General features: G+C 36.3%; 1 protein-coding gene across 2 annotated transcripts in view; it reads left to right on the top strand.

Annotated features, from left to right (window-relative positions):
* LOC137636057 (serine-rich adhesin for platelets-like) overlaps nucleotides 1-17,075 on the top strand; it is a 55,705-nt gene extending 38,630 nt beyond the window's left edge. For both annotated transcript variants that reach the window (XM_068368483.1, XM_068368484.1), the window contains 4 exons: nucleotides 1,134-1,299; nucleotides 4,509-4,700; nucleotides 15,428-15,534; nucleotides 16,145-17,075. In XM_068368483.1, coding sequence (XP_068224584.1) covers nucleotides 1,134-1,299; nucleotides 4,509-4,700; nucleotides 15,428-15,534; nucleotides 16,145-16,412 — 733 coding nt within the window. In that variant the 3' untranslated portion in view covers nucleotides 16,413-17,075. The remainder of the gene's footprint in view (nucleotides 1-1,133; nucleotides 1,300-4,508; nucleotides 4,701-15,427; nucleotides 15,535-16,144) is intronic.
* The last annotated feature ends 5,425 nt before the right edge of the window (nucleotides 17,076-22,500 follow it).

The following is a 22,500-nucleotide window of genomic DNA, read 5'->3' as shown; positions in this document are numbered from 1 at the left end:
TACCGTAACAACTTATGATTTGCAGATAACAGTTCTATTTAGCAATTAATGGGAGGCATTGCAAAAAATGATAGAAAATTTTGATAAAGCAGAAATGTAAGATTGAAAATGAATATGAGTAACCCTAAGATAATTTCCAATGAAAATGCACAGATAAAGCTAATAACGGTTATAGTCGAACCTCTAGAGATTATTAATGAATATACATACTTCAGACAAACAGTGTTTCCCAAGGATATGAAACCGAACTTAAAAGAAGGATTATCGTGGTAAGTAAAATGAGATTACGAAAAGTAAAATACCACTTTCTCTTAAAAGAAAAGTATTTAATCAGATGGTCATATCAGTATCAACTTATGCATCAGAGAGTTGGAGCATTACTAAAATCTTAGAACATAGGCTAGTTACTGTTCTGTTCAAAGATCTATGCAATGATAGGAATAACACTAGTAGACAGAAAAAAAAAGCAACATTTATGCGATAACAAACTAAAGTAGAGGATATTCTAACATGTAAGAAAATGAAATGGACATGGGCAGGACATATAATGCAAACGACAGATAATAAATGAAAAAAATTAATAACAGAACGGGTCCCGAGAGATTACAAATGAAGCAGAGGAAGGTAGAAATCCTTTTCTCTCGATTGACGAACTAGAAACTCTGCGGGTATAAACTGGCATAGAAAGATATGTCCGAAGCCTTTGTTCTGCAGTGGATTAATAGGAATTTATCTTTAAAGAGCACTGCAAGCTGTTTTTCTTACTTATTATTGGAAGAAATTGAGTACCTTCATAAGATATACCTGTCTTGAGTACAATTATACATTTTTTAAAATGTCGCTATCATGTGAAAAGAAACTGGTCAGAGTTTAGAATCTCTATTCTTTGTGTTGATGATTTTTACAATTATATGATATAGGTAAGCTGTATAAACAATGAAACTTACGTACACACACATACATACATATATATATATTATATAAATATATATATATATATATATATATATATATATATATATATATATATATATATATATACAGTATATATGTGTGCACATGCATTCATATACTTCATATATAAATATATATATGCATATATCAAATGTCTGTTTACACCTATATTCCCACAGTATATCAACTGTGACCTTTTGTGGGTGTGGGTTTCTCGGTGTGTATCTAGTGGGGGCAGCAACCTACTTGCAAGAACGGGCGCCCCACGTTTTACACGGCCGACTTGCTGGGTCGTCGGTTGGATCTCTAATAGCTACCTGTCTCGCCTGCGACGTTCCACTTGAGGTCTGTATAATCATGATTCTTTATTGGTGAGGGATCAATAGAGTTTGTGCTCTTAAAATTAGCTACAATAAGGACTGCAAGACAGGGTTCATTGGGAAATTGTCCTCTTAAAATTAGCTACAATAAGAACTGCAAGACAGGGTTCATTGAGAAATTGTCCTCTTAAAATTAGCTACAATAAGGACTGCAGGACAGGGTTCACTGGAAAATTGTCCTCTTAAAATTAGCTACAATAAGGACTGCAAGACAGGGTTCATTGAGAAATTGTCCTCTTAAAATTAGCTACAATAAGGACTGCAGGACAGGGTTCATTGATAAATTGTCCTATTAAAATTAGCTACAATAAGGACTGCAAGACAGGGTTCATTGAGAAATTGTCCTCTTAAAATTAGCTATAATAAGAGCTGCAAGACAGGGTTCATTGGGAAATTGTCCTCTTAAAATTAGCTACAATAAGGACTGCAAGACAGGGTTCATTGGGAAATTGTCCTCTTAAAATTAACTACAATAAGGACTGTAAGACGATAGGAATCCTTACATGTAATAAAAACCCAATATTTCACGTACTTGGTAATGTTAATCCAACAACAGTCCAACAGAAACACAATATATTCTTGAATGTTTAGGGTGCAAACTTCTAAGGCCCTCTGTTAATTATATCTAAACCATCATATTCTGTAATCTCGTGAGGAAAATATTTCATTTTACTGAGTGGGAACTTGTAGTTCCGGGAATGTCTCCCTACACCATATTACAATAATCAGCAGGGAAGGAAAAGGAGCACCAACACTCAAGGGCATTAACACCATGTTAATAACTTTGATGACGTAGTTCGCAAACCTTCACTCTAAATTGAAAAGTTTTCTTTGTCCGGAGGCCTGAAAACTACACACGAGAAATAAGTAATTTGATGGCCTACTTTAGCTTCATCATCACTAAAGCCCTCTACAGTCTAAGGCTCTGTTTTGGCACCGTCCCAGGGACCCCAGTGAGATGCTGGACAGGAATTTTACGTTATGAATGGAGACAATGGCAATGGATGGGAGCAGTGATGTATTGTAGTAAAGTTGAAGATACTTGCACCCTAGTAGATTGGACAGGCCCACCAATGGGTTCCTCGTTTCTTGGTAGATCGAGTATCACTGGAGTAGTTCCCAAGTTTGGATCTTCCCTCTCTCCTGCCGACAGGACACCAGAATTCCTCTGCTCCCCTCTGCTTAGTGAAGGAGCTGGGGTGAGCCAGAGATGTGCAGATTGACCAGTGCAGTCCGAACGGCGGTGAGTGAACAAATAAGCCAAATTCTCAATCAATGGCCGTTACCTGGGTCATCTCCCGACAGATGAGTCATGGTTTGTTGAGGTGCCAAATCAGAACTTTCGGCCAGGGAATTGTATTGTTGTAAGGAGTGAGTTGAAGGCAGGATTTTGTGCAAAATACAAAAAGAAATCTTGCACCTATAGGGGAATATAAGTACAAAGTATTCCTACCTATTCTGGCATACTAAAAATGAATGGTTTAAATGAAGTAATTAGCAAAGGACTGGTGCAATGGGTATACATCTTAAAATTAATCAGACTTGAACAGGTACTGAGAGATAAAAGCTGCTTATAAGTTAGTAATACTAAAATTACATTCTAAACCAGCGTAAAAATTTATCTCGACACATAGATTAAGGAAGGAACCAACGTATACAGTGTAATGCCTTTGTCTTGCGTTTCTACGCAGTGATGTCCCGAATGGCGTATTGTCAACTGGTTCAGTTAATTTAAAGCAGTCTTCTGGTGTTTCAGTTAAAGAAAACGTAAAGTACGATAGCAAAAATTTTAAGGGTGACTATTATATTGGAAGCGAGACCAAAATACCAAAGAAAAGAAGAATGAAGAAAACATTTTTCACATATCTGACGGTTCACTTTACTTCCCCAAACGTTATTTAGAAGTAATCTAACGAATAAAACTGAGTTTTGAATATCAGAATTACTATAGAGTGCATCAAAGCGAGTTTTTAAAGTGATATAGAGAAAGAAGGGAAGATTATTTGCAACACTTGAAGTGATCTTTATAAGAGTGGCTTGGATATGGAGGGTTTAGAACGAGATTTTCTTCAACAGATGTTGATTAGTCAACAAGATATATGAAATGGATTGAGGAATAAAAAAGCGAGTTTGGTTATGGCAAAAATGCAATTTGGATGATGAAAACCATCACGAAGAAAGATATTACAGGAACCCTGATGGTTAAATGCTAAAGTTAAAAGGACATCCATATCTTACCACATGAAAAGCTTACAATCATGTGTTTGTGTGAGGAAAAAAAGCAGGTTACCTGGCTATATGACAGAGGACATTGCTTTATCATTGAGTAAGAAAAAGAGGGCAAATTAGTTATTGCAGTGGAAACAAAACCAAAAAATTGATTGATAATTTAACCGCACCATAGTGGTTCTCACTCTGCGACCCCTCTCCCCGGTGTACCTGTTGACATGGAAACAGATTCAGCACACGTGTGCTTGGGTCAACAAATACCCAGCAATATTGAAAGCGTCTTGAACTGCTTCCCACGAAACTCATGGATCAGGGAGGCAAGGTGATAGCCCGGCAATATCCGCCCTACTTCCTGCGCATTTACTTTACTGCTTAGCCTTTGTTTGGTTGTACTGTATAGTACCTATTATTTTGTTTTTTAAATATCCAATAATTCATGGAAAATAGATAGGATAATGAACAAAGAAATTTTTTACTTTTATTTTTGGTTAGAAAAAGTTGCTGAATAAGCTCAGTGGTTTTACCGCTTAATCAGATTAAAATCTGTTCTGGCGGAAAACACACGTAGCCTAAACCACTACCGTAAGTAATACCATCAGCTTCCTCAGTCGACGTGAAAGTAAATTTAGTAATTAGTGTATTAGTAACAAATTGCATCTTATGCCTCCAAAATCAAAACTGGTTCTTATCTAATCTCAAGTAATTTATGATGATAGTAATTTTATCCCCAATTACATATTGTATTCCTTGCAGTCTTGGTACCCTAATTTCAGCTGATACTTTCTGATTCCTTGATAGCATTAAACTGTACAGTATAGCTTATGCTAAATTTGTGGACCATTGGCATAGTTTAAAGATGATATCGTCAGAAATATTTTGATCAAGGATTTATCCATGAAGGAGGAGCACAAGTCTCTCAAATACTAAACTTTTGTTTTTTTCTAGTATCTTCATAAAACCATACTAGCAACAGCTGATGTCGCCCAGAAATACTTCATGGGTCCCTTCAACCCATTTTTTCCCCTCGAAGAACCTTTAATGAAAAATCTCCTAAAGATGATACCTGAAGATGGTCACATCAAAGCTTCTGGGAGGCTTTTCCTGTCTCTCACTCGGGCCACCACATTGACTAATGAGGTACGTAGTTTAGCAGGAAAAGATCTGCTTGAATTCGTAAAGGAGCAAACATGTTAGAAATATGACAAAATTTGCCTAAATTACTATTCTGCCTTTTACATTTTGGTAGATTACTTTTAAGTAAACATTATTTTGTACATAAATCTAGGTACACTCTGCCCCTTCTACATTATGCATAGATAAATTTTATTTTATGTAAGTAGTGTTCTGAAAATCGATCATGTTGTATCACAATCACTTACAAGTCCTCTTAGTTCAGTAAAAGCTCTGCCCTCAGGGACGACAAGGTAGGTTATAAGAGGCCACATTCTTACAGGTAATTATTCTACTCAGGTACTCCAATCATATAGCCAGAGTATGTTTTCTACAAAATTACATTAAGATAAGAAAATCTTACAATTAGAGTAACATTGAACTGATTTGTTAGATCCTCATAAACTTTTGCTTGGATAATATTACTCATGAAACATTACTTGAGGTTTACTGACTTCATAAAATTTACTTTAGATAAGATGCGTTGAAATAGATGTCCCCACCCCCACAAAATAAAAAAATACAAACTGACCTTATTTAATTGTTTTTCATAAAGAAACATTCTCACGTGTAAATTCAATTTCATTAATATTATACCTAGTTAAATTTAAACAATTTGACCCATGTTCAATTCCGTATAGGCAATCATTGTATTTAACAAGTTACATTTTCTTATAGCTTTCATTAAAGGAGTTGTTTAAATATGAACTGTAACATATATAAATAATAAGACATACTTAATTATAACTATGAAATTTTTACCACTAGTGTGTAGCACAAAGGTATTATTTGCCTTTGTAAACTGTTCAACAATCATTCTACTCTGGTGGGGGGGGGGGGCAGTTAGGGGTGTTGGGGGGTTGGCTGAAGGGAAGACATACCTCAGGCAAACTATGTAGTAGCAATTATCAGTCTCTCGTAAGCCTATCAAATGTAAGCAACACATGTTAAGTGTAATCATCTTCTCATGCAAGTTACGGGTGTAAAAATTCTAGGCAAAGAGGCTTTTGTACATTTGGTTTCATTATAAATGATTATGTCTACATTAAATCATCTTGTGAATATTCTTCATTTATTTTACTCTATCACTGGAATATCTCACAAATGTGCCGAAAACTAGTATCCAAGCATATAGCTATCGGACAAGTGTACCTCATATCAATTAACTGTTGGGAGGCTTTTCCAAGCTGGGAAGGGGAGGGCGCCCCTGCGAGTCGGTGCGGATCTGCCTCACTAAAAAGAATTGATTAGAGTATTATGTATTAGAACTACAAGCTCTGGCATCAAGATACTTTTTTTAAACAAGATTTCAGAGTGGATTTATATGGCTAGCCCAAACATAAAGAAAGAATCACTACAAATAGGTGGCATTCATAGCACCCACCATGCTTCATTTAGCCACTTAAATTTTTCAGAGCGTGTAATTATGTATTTCTACTGCTGGTCAAACATTGTTTTCAATGTGTTTTCTGCTGTTCCAATACAATGTTAGAATAGTGTTGTACACTTATATTTAGTTTTAGCATGATATTTTCAAGTTATGTCTTGAATTTTGTAAAATATAAGTTTTTGAAAGATTCTACTAACGTATGGAAGATGATGAGTGTGATGAATGTCATCTATGTATGGAAGATGATAAATATGATGAATGTCATCCTCTTTCATGTAAGGTTGTGGATGATTATGTGAAGTATAAAAAGTAGAAGCACTGACGCATCCCTGATCACCTGTGAGTAGTGAATCAGTCCACCCAGATTCACTTAGTGCTGAAACTCCTGCTAGTACTATAATTCTCCTTTCTGCTCGAGCTCAAACTCTTGCTCATTCTCTGGTTTCTGCCTCTTTCTAATCATCTTCATTCATCATCATCAATTCTTCTTCACCCAAGGGGTTAACTACTGCACTATAATTCTTCAGTGGCCACTTTCCTCTTGATAAGGGTCAAAGAGACTAGCTATGGTAAGCAGCTCTTCTAGGAGAAGAACACTCCAAAATCAAACCATTGTTCTCTAGTCTTGGGTAGTGCCATAACCTCTGTACCATGGTCTTTGTCTGTCTTGGGTTAATGTTCCCTTGCTTGAGGGTTCACTCGGGCACACTATTCTATCTAATTTTCTTCTTCTTGTTCTGTCAAAGTTTTTATAGTTTACAAAGGATATATCTATTTTAATGTTAAAGTATTTAAAATATTTAATTTTTTCCTTGTTTCCTTTCCTCACAGGTCTACTTTACATGTTGGGGCCCCTAGGCTTGTTGCGTCCTGCTTGTCAAACTACGGTTGTGGCTTGGCTAGTAATAATAATGATAATGATAAAAAAAAATAATAATAATAATAATAATAATAATAATAATAATAATAATAATCTAAGACTGATCCCAATTTATTTTCTCCCGTATTCTCTGCATTTCCATGAAATATGAAGAGTATCAAGATTTTCTAATATCATTGTATTCCTCGTTGTAGAATATGTTAATCATTATTCTATACAAAATGTACTGATGACTTTACTTTTTCTTCAAACTAAATAGGATAAAGTGAGTAGTATCCTAGATTTACTTGCTTGTTATTTCTAGCGCTCTGCCTTGAAATTGTACTCCTAAAATTATTCCTCCACAGCAATCTGTCAAGCAAAGTGGTCCTTTTCTGCGAGTGGTGTCGTAAGAGTAGTAGTGTTCCACTCAAAGGTTATCCTTTAGATTTGCAATGTTGGGCATGACTGAATATTTATTTGCTTTATTTGAGATCATGCAAAGGAAGGAAACTACCACATACAGCATTTAGATTCAATAGCTTATGATAACCATGATCATTTTGATAGCCAGACCAGATTTGGTTTTCAAGTGGTCAGCAAAAGAGCATCTCTGTCATGAAAACTTATTTCACAATCACTCCTCTGAGTAAATTGTATATTTTCAATTGGGTATCCATTACAATCTTTGGCGATAGATGGGGTGACTGGGTGAATTGCCTACTAGAGGCTAATTCTTGCATGTATTACATCGATATGAGGCCCAAAGAGTAGAAAGGGGGTAGAGCCACAAAATAAATAAAAAATGCCCGAAAAACGGGTTAAAGTTGTACAATTTTCAAACTAATATAGCTCGGTTATTTTCTAACTATTTTGAATTTAAAAAACTATAGATAGGAAATTTTATGGAGAATATCACTTTTATAAGGGGAAAATTAGACTATAGAGCTAATGACTAGAAGGGGCTATTTGTGACTAGTGGTACAGTCTGCTACGGTACTTTCTAACAATTTGCACAACTTAAAACAGTTTTTCTGTCCTCAGATGATGAATAGCAGCCAAATTTTTATTCCCAGTCATAGAGGAAACATAGTTATGATAACTAGCCATGACTATAGTCAATTTTTTTAATGAGGCAGATTTGCACTGACTCACAGGGGTGCCCTTTTAGCTCAGAAAAGTTTCCTGATCGCTGATTGGTTGCAAGAAATCATTCTAACCAATCAGATAGCAGGAAACTTTTCTGAGCTAAAAGGGCATCACTGCGAGTCAGTGCAAATGCGTCTCGTTAAAAAAAAAAAAAAATTGAGTATAGTCATGCAAAAGGATGGATATTCAAGATTAGTTATTAAAAAAATTAGGGAAAAAAAAACATTAACCATTCCGATTGGCGACAAGTTCGTTCCCATTCATAGAGCAAACATATTCATGATGACTAGGCATGACTAGGCATGAGGCTAATCATGATTATAGTCAATTCATTTTAGTGAGGCAGTTTTCCACCGACTCGCAAAGGGTGCCCTTTTAGCTTGGAAAGGTTTCCTGCTATCTGATTGGTTAGAATTATCTTGTTCAACCAATCTGCAATCAGGAAACTTTTCCGAGCTAAAAGGGCACCATTGCTAGTCGGTGCGAATCTGCTTTGCTAAAAAGAATTGACAATAGTTACTTGTGAATTTTTTTTAAAATCCAAAGTAAACATTCCCATTGGTGACAAATTAAATACAAAACAAGAAAAAAACAGTATGACATCAATTATAATAATAAGAGCAATAAAACCATTTAATAAAATAATAGAAAAAGACATTAATAGGAAAGCAAACTTAGGAAAAAGTAAGTCTTTACACTCACATTGAATCCTGCACAGTTCTAGCTGTCCTATTAGTAGTAGGTAGTAGGTTGGCTAGGGCACCAGCCACTTGTTGAGATACTATCACTGGAGAGTTATGGGGTCCTTTGACTGGCCAGACAGTACTACACTGGATCCTTCTATATGGTTACGGTTCACTTTCCCTTTGCCTACACATACACCGAATAGTCTGGCATATTCTTTATAGATTCTCCTCTGTCCTCATACACCTGAAAACACTGAGATTGCCAAACAATTCTTCACCCAAGGGTTAACTACTGCACTGCAATTGTCCAGTGGCTACTTGCCACTTGGTTAGGGTAGAAGAGACTCTTTAACTATGGTAAGCAGCTATTCTAGAAGGACAGCCCAAAATCAAACCATTGTTCTCTAGTCTTAGGTAGTGACATAGCCTCTGTAACATGGTCTTACACTATCTTGGGTTAGAGTTCTATTGCTTGAGGGTACACTTGGGCACACTACTCTATCTAATTCCTCTTCCTCCTGTTTTGCTGAAGTTTTTATAGTTTATATAGGAAATATTTCTTTTAATGTTGTTACTGTTCTTAAAACATTTTATTTTTATTTTTTTTCCTTTCCCACTGGGCTATTTTCCTAGTTGGAGCCCTATGGCTTATAGCATCTTGATTTTCCAACTAAGGTAATAATAGAAAGTAATAATGATTATGATATTAGTAATAATAATAGTATATAATCCAATTCATTATCCTAAACGGTCATCAACAGTGAGTGGGAAGACTTACGAGGGTGTTATGCAACAGGAAGAGCTTGGGCGTCAACCCAAATGTGATCATCAGAGTTGTCGGCATCCTCAGCTAGGTCGTCATCCTGTTTATCATCCTCCTGATAATCTTGAAGGAGAAGCCTCATCGTCTTCTGCCGCTCAACTAAGCCTTTACACCAATCATTGTTATCTCTTCAAAGGATGTATGGAATCAGAAACTCTAAAGTCTGAAATCTTTGCAGGATTCAAAACCCTACCATCTGGGTACTTAGAGTGGCAGCTCAACGTCCTACAGGACAAATTAGATGCTTTGGGAGCCTAAGCCCCTTGGCCTTAGCAGCACCAGACTGTTTCCCTTTGGTCAGTGGCCTGAAGACAACTTCAGACTCCCCAAGGCTGTAGTCCTAATTCATGAAGAAACTAGATTTATTGGACACATCAATGATCAGCATCCATGCACGCTTCAGCCCAGCAGAATGGTTGGTGGTGTAACGCTCAATCACTTTAATGTCTTTTAAAGTCACCAGCCTCCCTGCTCACAGCCTTGTACTTTTTCTGCTGACTGGCATCACTGATAACTATGAACATTACAGATGTGCTGAACAGTATGCAAGTGCTTCTTAGTTACAACAAAGACCCGATTGCATGACAGTTATGTGTGACCACTGACCAAAAAAGATGACCTCAATGCGATAGTCACTTCAGGTGGAGTTGATGTAATGGTGCCAGGCTGATGTACATGTTCTTATTTTGTACAGTACAGTTGTTGGCAAAAATCCTCAGATGGGTGAAGTCGCCATCCTCCTCTGCTGCTACCATATCAAGCCATTTGATGAGGCAGCTTCTGATCTCATTTGGGCCATGACAAGCAACTGATTCATCCCACAGAAACATGTAAGGAGTATCCTTTGTGAGATCATAGATGCAGAAGTCATACAGCCACTACTTTCGCTTATAATAAGCAGGATTGACAGGAAGCTTGTGCACAGACAAAGTCTGGTAAAGGTATATGGAATTACTCAAAACTCATTCACCGACACTGTCTTTGAGGAAATCCTGGCCTCTTCATGCCATGTCTCTATGTCTCTGAAGCTCTTCAAGGTGAATGTCATGCTTGCCACCGGACTTAAGGGGGCCGTCTGCTATGGTTGATAATACAACTTGAAATAATAAAAAAAAAAAATTATTGTTTCTACGTATGCAGAAAAATATCGTATTACATGCTCTCCAGAGGTTACAGCCAATTATTTCTACAAATAAGGAAGATGAAGCAGTCTTTAAATATAATGTTGCCAGAGATTGGGATTTATCCCTATTTTTAGGGATTTTGGTTGATAATGGGGGATTTGGGGATTTAAAGTCTATTTAGACATTAATCTGGGGATAATTTGTCAATGATGGGGGATTTGGGGATTTAAAGTCTATTTAGACATTAATCTGGGGATGATTTGTCAGTGATTCTCGAGTAACTTAATCAAGGTTAAATAAGAAAAACTTGGTTTTAAAAAATCGGGTGCCAGTTTAGTATGTGGCCTACCTTTTTTTATTTTGATTTAGTATGTGGCCTACCTGGCTTGTTAAGTAAGGTAAGGTAAGGTAAGGTTAGTTTAGGTTAGGTAAGGTAAGGTAAGGTAAGGTAAGGTTAGTTTAGGTAAGGTTAGGTTAGGTTAGGTTAGGCCACATACTAAAACAGATAGAATTTCGTAGGCCTTATTCGAAAGGTAGACCTCTAACAAAATCACTGCTTACACCACCTCCAACACTACAATATTCATTGTTTGTTTTTTGTTTGTTTTTTCCTTTCACCAAAAACTAATTCTTCACTATCACTAGAATCCTCCGTGGCATCACTAGTCCTGAGCCAGTAGTCTTTATCGGCGGTAGTATCGTCTTGCTCTGCCACCTTCATTATCAGGTCGGCTCCTTTTTACCATAGAAATTTATGATTTTCCGGGCATCCTACCCTTCACGAGTCTAATCATATGATTGCCGATCACTGGAAGTCACTGGCTTTGCAAACTAACAAGTTCGGGCACAGTAATATCACAGAAAAGCACATTGAAAACGATACTTTAGTTTCTACACACACGACGGCCTGATAAAAACAAACAGAATGAGAGGGAATGGGATCACGTGACTCGGTTGCATGCGCTGATTGGCTGGGAGGCACCTCATGCTGCGCACTGATTGGTTCGCGTGACTATGTCTCGGCATGAATGACATTACTACTTTTCTACTCCATGCTAGAAAAGTGCATCTGCAGATTTGGGTTCTTTGATACAATGCCACACTGGCCGTGCTTAGGATGTAAATTTCGTAGTAAAACTCTACTGGTTTAAAGATACGACGATGTTGCTCCCTTTTATATATAAAATAAAGAAAGAATTAGCCAAGTGTGACCTTACCACTTTTTATTCTGGGGGCCTCATATGTCGATCGATATGTGAGAGTGAATCATGTGAATGAGATGTTATTTTCAATAATGACCTTCCACAAACCAGTTTAATAACTGGTTTTCTTGAAGCTGTGTTCTCACAACGAGCTTTATTCGACGACTATTGTTGAAGGTGTCAGCGAACAAGGCTCTTGATAGTTTCTTTATATGATTACCTAAGTAACAAGAGCTGTGCTCGTTGATGGGTTTAACATTAGAGAGAAGTTTAAACATTTTTTAAACTGTTTTACTGTTCCCTTAAGCAACTTTAAACTTGACACTTCTTTATAGTCAACATAGACGAGAAATGCTGTCACACTAAACTCTTTTCTCTTGTTAGTATCCTGATTGGTGATTGTAAAGTTCATATTTCGAGATAAGAATATAAAATATACTTTGTATTTAGGGTCCATTCTCATGCAATTTATGAAATCTAGTTGCTGTAACCTCTTCCATATTAGGCTACATAATTATCAATGGGCATTAATGGATGACAACAAATTTATTACTCTGAAATTTATATATCTATCGACACACACACACATACACACACACACACACACACACACACACACATATATATATATATATATATATATATATATATATATATATATATATATATATATATATATATATATATATATATATATATATATATATATATATATATATATATATATATACACACACACACAAACAGGTCCTGCCTTCCCAAAATGGATGCTCCCATTTTACTACTCTTCCAGTTCTTACGTTTCTAGATTCCCTTGTTAAATACTGCCATTCTCTTAGCCTCAGAGGCTTCCAAATTCCTTTGTTAAATACTGCCATTCTCTTAGCCGCAGAGGCTTCCAAATTCCTTTGTTAAATACTGCCATTCTCTTAGCCTCAGAGGCTTCCAAATTCCTTTGTTAAATACTGCCATTCTCTTAGCCTCAGAGGCTTCCAAATTCCTTTGTTAAATACTGCCATTCTCTTAGCCTCAGAGGCTTCCAAATTCCTTTGTTAAATACTGCCATTCTCTTAGCCGCAGAGGCTTCCAAATTCCCTTGTTAAATACTGCCATTCTTTTAGCCGCAGAGGCTTCCAAATTCCCTTGTTAAATACTGCCATTCTCTTAGCCGCAGAGGCTTCCAAATTCCCGTGTTAAATACTGCCATTCTCTTAGCCTCAGAGGCTTCCAAATTCCCGTGTTAAATACTGCCATTCTCTTAGCCTCAGAGGCTTCCAAATTCCCTTATTAAATACTGCTATTCTCTTAGCCTCAGAGGTTTCCAAATTCCTTTGTTAAATACTGCTATTCTCTTAGCCTCTGGGGCTTCCAAATTCTATTGTTAAATTCTGCCATTCTCTTGCCTCAGGGTGTTAAATGCTGCCATTCTCTTAGAGTCAAGAGCTTCCAAATTCCCTTGCTAAATACTGCCATTCTTTTAGCATCAGGGCTTCCAAATTCCCTTGCTAAATATTGCCATTCTTTTAGCCTCAGAAGCTTCCAAATTCCTTTGTTAAATACTGCCATTCTCTTGGCACTGGTGCTTTCAAATTACCTTGTTAAATACTGCCATTCTCTTAGCCTCAGGGCTTCCTATTTCCCTTGTTAAATACTGCCATTCTCTTAGCCGTAGAGGCTTCCAAATTCCCCTGTTAAATACTGCTATTCTCTCAGCCTTATAGGCTTTCAAATTCCCTTATTAAATACTGCCATTCTCTTACTGTCAGGGCTTCCAAATTCCCTTGTTAAATATTGCCATTCTCTTAGCGTTAAGGCTTCTAAATTCCCTTGTTAAATACTGCCTTTCTCATAGTGTCAGGGGCTTCCAAATTTTCTGGTTAAATACTGCCATCCTCTCATCATCAGGGGCTCCCAAATTTCCTTTTTAAATACTGCTATTCTCTTAGCCTCAATGGCTTCCAAATACCCTTGTTAAATACTGCCAATCTTTTAGCCCCAGGAGCTTCCAAATTCCCTTGTTAAATACTACCATTTTCTTAGCCTTGGAGCTTCTAAATTCTCTTGTTAAATACTGCCATTCTCTTAGTATCAGGGATTCCATACTGCAATTCTCTTAGTGTCAGGGATTCCATACTGCCATTCTCTTAGCGTCAGGAGCTTACAAATTCCCTTGTTAAATACTACCTTTCTCTTAGCGTCAGGGTTTCCAAATTCCCTTGTTATATACTGCCATTCTTTTACCCTCAGTGGCTTCGAAATTCCTTTGTCAAATACTGCCATTCTTTTAGCCTCAGGGACTTCCAAATTCCCTTGTTAAATACTGCCATTTTCTTAGCCTCAGTGGCTTCTAAACTTCCTTGTTGAATACTGCCATTCTTCTTGCTTCAGGGGCTTTCATCTTCCCTTGTTAAACGCTGCCATTCTCTTAGTCTCAAGGGCTTCTAAATTCCCTTGTTAAATACTACCATTCTCTTAGCCTCAGGGGCTTCCAAATTCCATTGTTAAATACTTCCATTCTCTTAGCGTCAGGGGCTTATTCTCTTGTTAAATACTGCCATTCTTTTAGCCTCATGGCTTCTAAATTCCCTCGTTAAATACTGCCATTCTCTTAGCCTCACGGGCCATAGTATCCCGAGTTCACCACGCACTATTAAGCTTAAACTTCTGCCAAGCAATTCAAAGTCTCGCCTTAGCAGTATTCCTAAGAATATACTTCACAGCTCTTCAAGCTCTTGAATACTACGAGGTTCCTTTTACGATTGGGGACTCAGTCTACAGATCTACATTCTTTGTCGCCACAGGCTTTCATGGACTCCACATGATTATCGGCCCTGATTCCTCTTAGTTAACCTCTGCAGACTCTACATGTGCCACTTTTCTGCTAACAACCACTTAGGATTTGAAGATGCCTCTTAATACTGGCACTTTGTAGATGTTGTATGATTATTCTTTTACATTTCAATTTACTGGTGTGCCGGATCATGTTCTATTTATCTGACTCTTAGTGACTCTAATGGGCGGCTGATGAGTGTTAAAGATACTTGTCTCTGACAGTCTGATTTCTACCATGAATTATCATGTTTTTTTCTCTTATGTGACACCTAGCTAATTTGAATTTCCTGGGTGTATTTAGATAATGGTTAATTGGTCTTCAATTAGCAGTGATGATTTTAGAAATTACATTATCTGCGGTTTATACTTGGTGGTGCAATTGTTTACCATCTAAACAATAACAAAACAATAATAATTACTGTCCAAAACAGTCATACACAAAAATTGATACAAGAGGCGAATGTTGTCCAGAACACTTTATGTCTACAATTATTCCACAAACTTCAACTTTTTACTAGAATACTTCACAAAAATTGTTTTTTATGGTATAGGTTAAAAGAAAGATGAAAATAGCGTTAATCAACTAAGTGAAGAATCGCATTAATCCTATTTTCTTTCACTTCTTCCAGATCGTCAGCGAATATTCCTCGAGAGATGAACTAGTCAGAGCTATTCTTTGCTGTTGCTTCCTGCCTTTCATCTCTGGTTTCACGGTTCCTTCGTTTAATGGCCGAAAGTGAGTCGCATCCTTTTTATGTTAACAGAAATCATAGATTTCACTGAACTTTGCAAAGATTCAGTATCTAGGTCCCCCTCAAAAAGTTCGGTATCTAGGTCCCCCTCAAAAAGTTCGGTATCTAGGTCCCCCTCAAAAAGTTGTTTTCTAGGTCCCCCTCAAAGAGTTCGGTATCTGGGTCCCCCTCAAAAAGTTTGCTTTCTAGGTTCCCCTCAAAAAGTTCGATATCTAGGTCCCCCTCAAAAAGCTCGATATCTAGGTCCCCCTCAAGAAGTTCGGTATCTAGGTCCCCCTCAAAAATTTTGATATCTAGTTCCCCCCTCAAAAATTTCGATATCTAGGTCCCCCTCAAAGATTTCGGTATCTAGGTCCCCCTCAAAAAGTTCGATATCTAGGTCCCCCTCAAAAAGTTCAGTATCTAGGTCCCCCTCAAAAAGTTTGATATCTAGTTCCCCCTCAAAAATTTCGATATATAGGTCCCCCTCAAAGATTTCGGTATCTAGGTCCCCCTCAAAAAGTTCGATATCTAGGTCCCCCTCAAAAAGTTCAGTATCTAGGTACCCCTCAAAAAGAGACTGGAATAAGATCAAAGTTTTTTTTTTTTTTTTAGGTATATCGACGGAGGCATGAGCAACAACATGCCCCTAAAGGGACCGAACACGCTGACCATTAATGCTTTCTCTGGAGAGTTTGACATCTGCCCCGAAGACCCAGACGGCCCTGTCCGTCCACTAGCAACAGCCTTCAACCAAAGTATCAAGATGACCAACAACAACCTCACAAGACTCGTTCACTCCCTTCTCCCCCCATCGAGTGAATTGCTCGACAAACATTTTCATCAAGGTTATAGTGATGCCAAGAAATATTTCTCTTTATGAGCAGTAACATAAGACTATCTGCACTCTCTGGCAGAATGTCTTCCTTATGAAATATACGACACCATTTTGTTTGTAATGTGGTTACAGATATTTGAAATATTGCTTGTTAATATAGTTTGCCTTGTCATGCCTTTTGAGAGATCAAAAAAAAAAAAAACCTGTGTTCAACTCTTGGTTAATTCCCCAGTTCCTTATATTCTTATTAGTTGAACGCACTAAATCCACCATGACTCAGAGCTTCTCTTTATGATGTGTTTAGACTGAACAGTTTGAGTTAATCATTAGAATTTGCATAGAGTTTTTTTTCCTCAATACGTGATGTGTGAATAGCCTATCTAGATTTCTACATTCAAGTTAAACTTTACAGAATTATAAAATATCGAATTATCATGGTACGATGTCAGGTGAAGATTCTATGACTAAATGGTTCATGAATCTCATTATTGGATATTTTTGGCTGACCTGTAAAACAATCTGCTCTCTGTTACGTTATTGACTAATCCTAAAAAGGAAATTTGGTTATATATCATTGTTATTTTAGGTTTGAGTCTGTAATTATATATTAAACTCTGTATTTACTACCCAGAAAACATTCATATCAATTGATAACATTTTGTTTATTAATCCTAAAGTGACTACAATTATATGAAGACAGACAACTGATATTTTTTTTTCATTGATATATCCTTCTTTATTAGTGGAAGAGTTTTAGGCAAAATAACATCAATCTCCTTAAAAAATTTGCATAAAAATTAGTGTGGTTTCTTCAGGCCACTCTGGTGGCGAAAAGACAAACCCTCACGGCTATTACGGTGACATCAACAGACTCACAATGAGAACAAATTTACAATGACATCGTAATTCAAGATTACTGGAGAACAGACCATGGCTTAGATTTAAACTGTGACCTTGGGTATAGGAAACTGATGAAGAATTCAACAATATTCATTAATATGGATTACTCTTCTGGTATCCGATACTCTGAATTAATTTTAGCCAGTGGGCAGCTAAGGTATTATTAATATTATCATTTTACGTTGTTTTCTTCTGAAAAAAAAAATGCCTGTAGTTGTTTAGCAGATATAAAAACAAGTTATATTCTGAACAAGGAATACAATATACTTTATTATTTCCAAATGCAGTGTAGGCCTACATCTATGTTTAAACACTACCATAATAGGATTATCTAGATTTTTCCAAAGCGCTACACTGTTGAAAATTTGCATTAAAAAACGGTAAATTTATGGCAACATATATTCCAGAACTCTTACCTTTTTAAAAAACGGATATATTGACGTAAAGTAGTGATATTACGGTCACCAACCCGTGAAATATAATAACAAAGTAAGGTGAAATTACGGTCGCCTGTATTTTACTGAAATACGGTTGAGAACAGTATAATTTTTTACGGAGAATTTCCGATTAAAACTACGTTTTTTTCCTACAGTGTAGATGTTTAACATATATAAAACAAGTTATATTCTAAACAAGGAATATAATATATATCATTATTATCATTTCCAGAGTTATTCTTAATAAAAGAAATGCAGTATAGGCCTACATTTATATTTAAACACTACCCTAATAGGCCTATCTAGATTGTTCAAAAGCGATATATAGTGTAATAAGAACAGAAATATCGGTGAATGCTTATCTATTACCTGTAACAAATGCCTTTGTCTATTTTCCAGTAACCCTGAATTATATTCTTTTCTTAAAATGACATCTGGAATTCTAATGAAACTGATAATTAATGGTCCCTTTCTATCCTGTATAAACAGGGGCTCTCTATATCTCAATCACCCTGACAAAAAACAATAAGTCAGTTTATGAAATGTCTCTAAGAACTTCGAACATGGAGATGGTAAAAAGCATAAACCCTGAGAGTGTGATGTAGTTAGTTTTTAATGCATTTGAATTTTTTACACTTTTCTCCTAACACCTGCGTTCATAATTATTTTAGTGACCGAATTCACAGATGACGGACAAAAGTTTGTTACGTGTGTGTGTGTGTGTGTATATATATATATATATATATTATATATAATACATATATATATATATAATACATATATATATATATATATATATATACATATATATATATATATATATGTATATTACGTATATATATACATATATATTACATATATATATATATATATATACATTACATATATATATATATATATATATACATATATATACATATATATATATATATATATTGGAGCTGTTAGGCTATTTTCTCTCTGTACTCGTGTATGAAGATATCTGCACTAGCCTTCTGGCTAGTACAGTAGTAACGTGTTTGCTTAGCATTCACTTGGCAGCATATCGATCCCACCCTAGACTGTGAGTTTAGGCTGTTTACTGGGGAGGCTACAGCTGCGCTTGGGCACCACAGACTGACGTTCTGATGAGCACCTATTCTGATGAGACTGTGGCTGAAAACTAGGAACCTTTACCTTGACATATTCCATTATTGGAGCCACACATTATTATTATTATTATTATTATCATTATTATCATTATTATTAGTCCTTGCTAAGCTACAACCCTAGTTGGAAAAGCAGGATGCTATAAGCCCAGGGGCTCCAACAGGGAAAATAGCCCAGTGAGGAAAGGAAATAAAGAAAAAGATATTTTCAGAAGAGCAACAAGATTAAAATAAATTTCTCCTACATAAACTATAAAAACTTTAACAAACCAAGAGGGAGAAATAAGATAGAATAGTGTACCCAAGTGTACCCTTAAGCAAGAGAACTCTAACCCAAAAGACAGTGGAAGACCATGGTACAGAGGCTATGGCACTACCCAAGACTAGAGAACAATGGTTTGATTTTGGAGTGTTCTTCTCCTAGAATAGCTGCTTACCTTAGCTAAAGAGTCTCTTCTACCTTTACAAAGAGGAAAGTGGCCACTGAACAATTATAGTGCAGTAGTTAACCATTTGGGAGAAGAATTGTTTGGTAATTTCAGTGTTGTCAGATGTATGAGGACAAAGGAGAATCTGAAAAGAATGGGCCAGGCTATTCGGTGTATGTGTAGGCAAAGGGAAAATGAACTGTAACCATAGAGAAGGATCCAGTGTAGTACTGTCTGGTCAGTCAAAGGTCCCCATAACTCTCTAGCGGTAGTATCTCAATGGGTGGCTGGTGCTATGGCCAAGCTACTACCTATGAAGAATGAAGGTTGAGGTGAGACTTGAAGTGGTGTTTATAATATATTTAGTTAATTTCAACTTGTTAATTATCGCTGTCCCATCTTCCAGGTCAATGTGGTAGTTAGAATAATCAAAATAGGACTTACATAATTTTTTTTTTTAAGATTTTATCGAATTTTCTCCTTTCTTTAAAAGAATTACATGCGAGTTCCAGTTAAGTATTGAGATGATTGATATTATTTTATCGACTTCACTACTGAGGTCAACTACTGCACTAGGATTGTTCAGTGGCTGCTTTACATTTGGTAAAGGTATAAGAGACTCTTTAGCTATGGCAGGCAGCTCTTCTAGGAGAAGACCAGTCCAAAATCAAACCATTGTTCTCTAGTCGTGGGTAGTGCCATAGGTCTTCTACTGTCTTGGGTTAGAGTTCTCTTGCTTGAGGGTACACTCGGGCATATAATCTTATATTATTTCTCTTCTTCTTGCTGTATTTTTTTAAATGGTGTGTTGGACAGACTTAATAGAAGGACCATGGGTGCCTGAATCTTATATAGTTTTTTTAACAAGAACTTACGGTATATTCAATTTCTTATTCGTAATCTCGATAATAATATCATGTACCGCTGTTCAGTTAGTTCTTTGTGGATGTTGAATAAGGTTTTTCATAATTGTGACCATCCTTTGCATTCAGATGTCCTCAGACTGAATCATCCTGTACACAATATATATTGGGTTTACAGTTAATTTCAACAGCCATGCCTACATGCTCTCTCCAGCATAAGGGTCAATACTACACAGTATTCTAGAAGTTTTATTCCAGTTGTGACTAGATTATGGAATGATCTTCCTAATCGACTAGTTAAAGCAGTTGAACTTCAGAAGATCAAACTTGCAGCGAATGTTTTTATATTGAACAGGCTGACATAAGTGGCTCTTCATGTTTATATATGAAAGATCTATTTTAACCCTTCAGTGCTTAGGTCCTTGGAAAATCGGGGTAAGGTAGAGCGCAAAGGGCCTCAGCCCAAAAATGACGTTTGCGAACATTATATATATATATATATATATATATATATAAATCGGTACGTCCAAACTATAATAGATAAAGGGTTCTGGCTTGTTGCATCATATTGGCAAAAGATTTAACTTTCTTCTCATGTAAGGAAAAAGGGTTTGAATTCTATAAAAGATAATGAAAAATGCGTGTTGAACTTGAAAAGTTTAAAAAAAATCGTAATATTTTTTTCGAAATTCGCGAAAAATACAATTTTTTATCTTTGAGGATTTTTCATAATGCGCAAATTGTGCAGAATTGTAGATCTTCAAGTGTATGCAACCTCTTTCCAATTAATGTATTAGTAAGTGAGGCTTAATGAATAAAAAAAAAAAATTCTTTCGGAGCGAGATTTTCAGATTTTCCGACCTACTTATGTTGACGTTTTTCATTTTTTACGACGCAACAAATATAGATAGGGAAAAATTAAAGACATCATTGGAAAGCCGAATTAATTGAAAATAAAATAATAAATAAGATGCATAAGAATTGCTGGAAAATATTTAGTAATTTACCGTTATATAACTGCGTAAGTTTTACAATTTTGTTCAATATGTTTTTACGATAACATTTTAGGCATAGAAGTGTTAAAGCATTTATATTGTTTTAAAACCCATATAGAATGACAAAGAATGGGTATTTAATCATTTATAAGATATGCATATTGCAGTTGTTTAGATACACGGAAACTTGACAAGAAAAAACATTTGTACGAGAGCGTATATTAAAAAAGAAAAAATAGGTTACATTTGAAATTAGCTCGTGATGAGAGTTTCGTTTTCTTTGAGTGACGCGCGAATCTAGGGAAAACTTAGGGCTCGGTCAGACCAAGAGCGTTGAGCAGCGAGGTTAGCGGCATGACTCGGCGGCAAGCCAGCGACAAAATGTTGGGTGGCCACACCGGAACCGCCACACCTGTCTTGCCTCCTCACTCCCAGCTGATAACCTTCCTCGTCAACATGACGATGGTGTTTGAGTAGGAAATTACTTCCGATTGAAAATCTTTATTTTAATCTGAACTATAAATTACACAAGAGCCTGGATTCACGATTTTAATAAACAGAGAAGGGAAAATAAGTTAATTTTAAAATTAATGTTGCCAGTCTCGTTTGTACGGCGACAGATTTAATGAATATCTGCATATTTCACAAGTCTTTTGATTCTTTGATGAGAACATCCTTCCTGGATTCAGACTCAAAAAACCAAACGTCGAACTATAGACAACTTCAATCTCTTTTTTACCAGCTATTATAATTGCTTCAGATATGATAAAGTTCACGAAAAATCATTGTCCCTTTCATTCCAGAATTAACTAGCATTTGCGTAAGATAGATTGTTTAAATGTACATACGATTCTTTTCACATTTGAAAATTCTCTATATCTTATATATATATATATATATATATATATATACTAAATGGTGATTAAATAGGTTGCAAAGCACAAAAAAGCGTAGGCCTACCCACTATTTTATTACCATCCATTTGCAGTTGATTGCCATAACTTCCATTTATTTAATCCATTTTTGCTCTCCGAAACACCTCCCAATAAATTGTTGATTAGTAATGGCTGGAAACGAACAATTGAACGCGTAACCCTTCAGGAACTGATGAAAAATGGCGTAATCTTGGGTGAAGACGCTCAAGCCGCCGCGATTTTTTTAAAACATGAAACATAGTCTGGCGTCAACTGCAGCGGCTTGCAGCTTCCCGCGCCTCCTATCTGGCCACCTACATAAGATACTTAAGGTTTCAATTATCAGCTGGAACCTCTTGCCGCTAACCTCCCCGCTAGCCGCGCTTGGTCTGGCCGGGCCCTTACCCAGCAATTGGCGTCATCGGATCACTTACGGTAATAAATATTT

This window comes from Palaemon carinicauda, unplaced genomic scaffold (assembly GCF_036898095.1).
Source record: "Palaemon carinicauda isolate YSFRI2023 unplaced genomic scaffold, ASM3689809v2 scaffold22, whole genome shotgun sequence".
Lineage (NCBI taxonomy): Eukaryota > Metazoa > Arthropoda > Malacostraca > Decapoda > Palaemonidae > Palaemon > Palaemon carinicauda.
The sequence above is the reverse complement of the archived record's forward strand: the minus strand, read 5'-3'. Positions and strand labels throughout refer to the sequence as shown.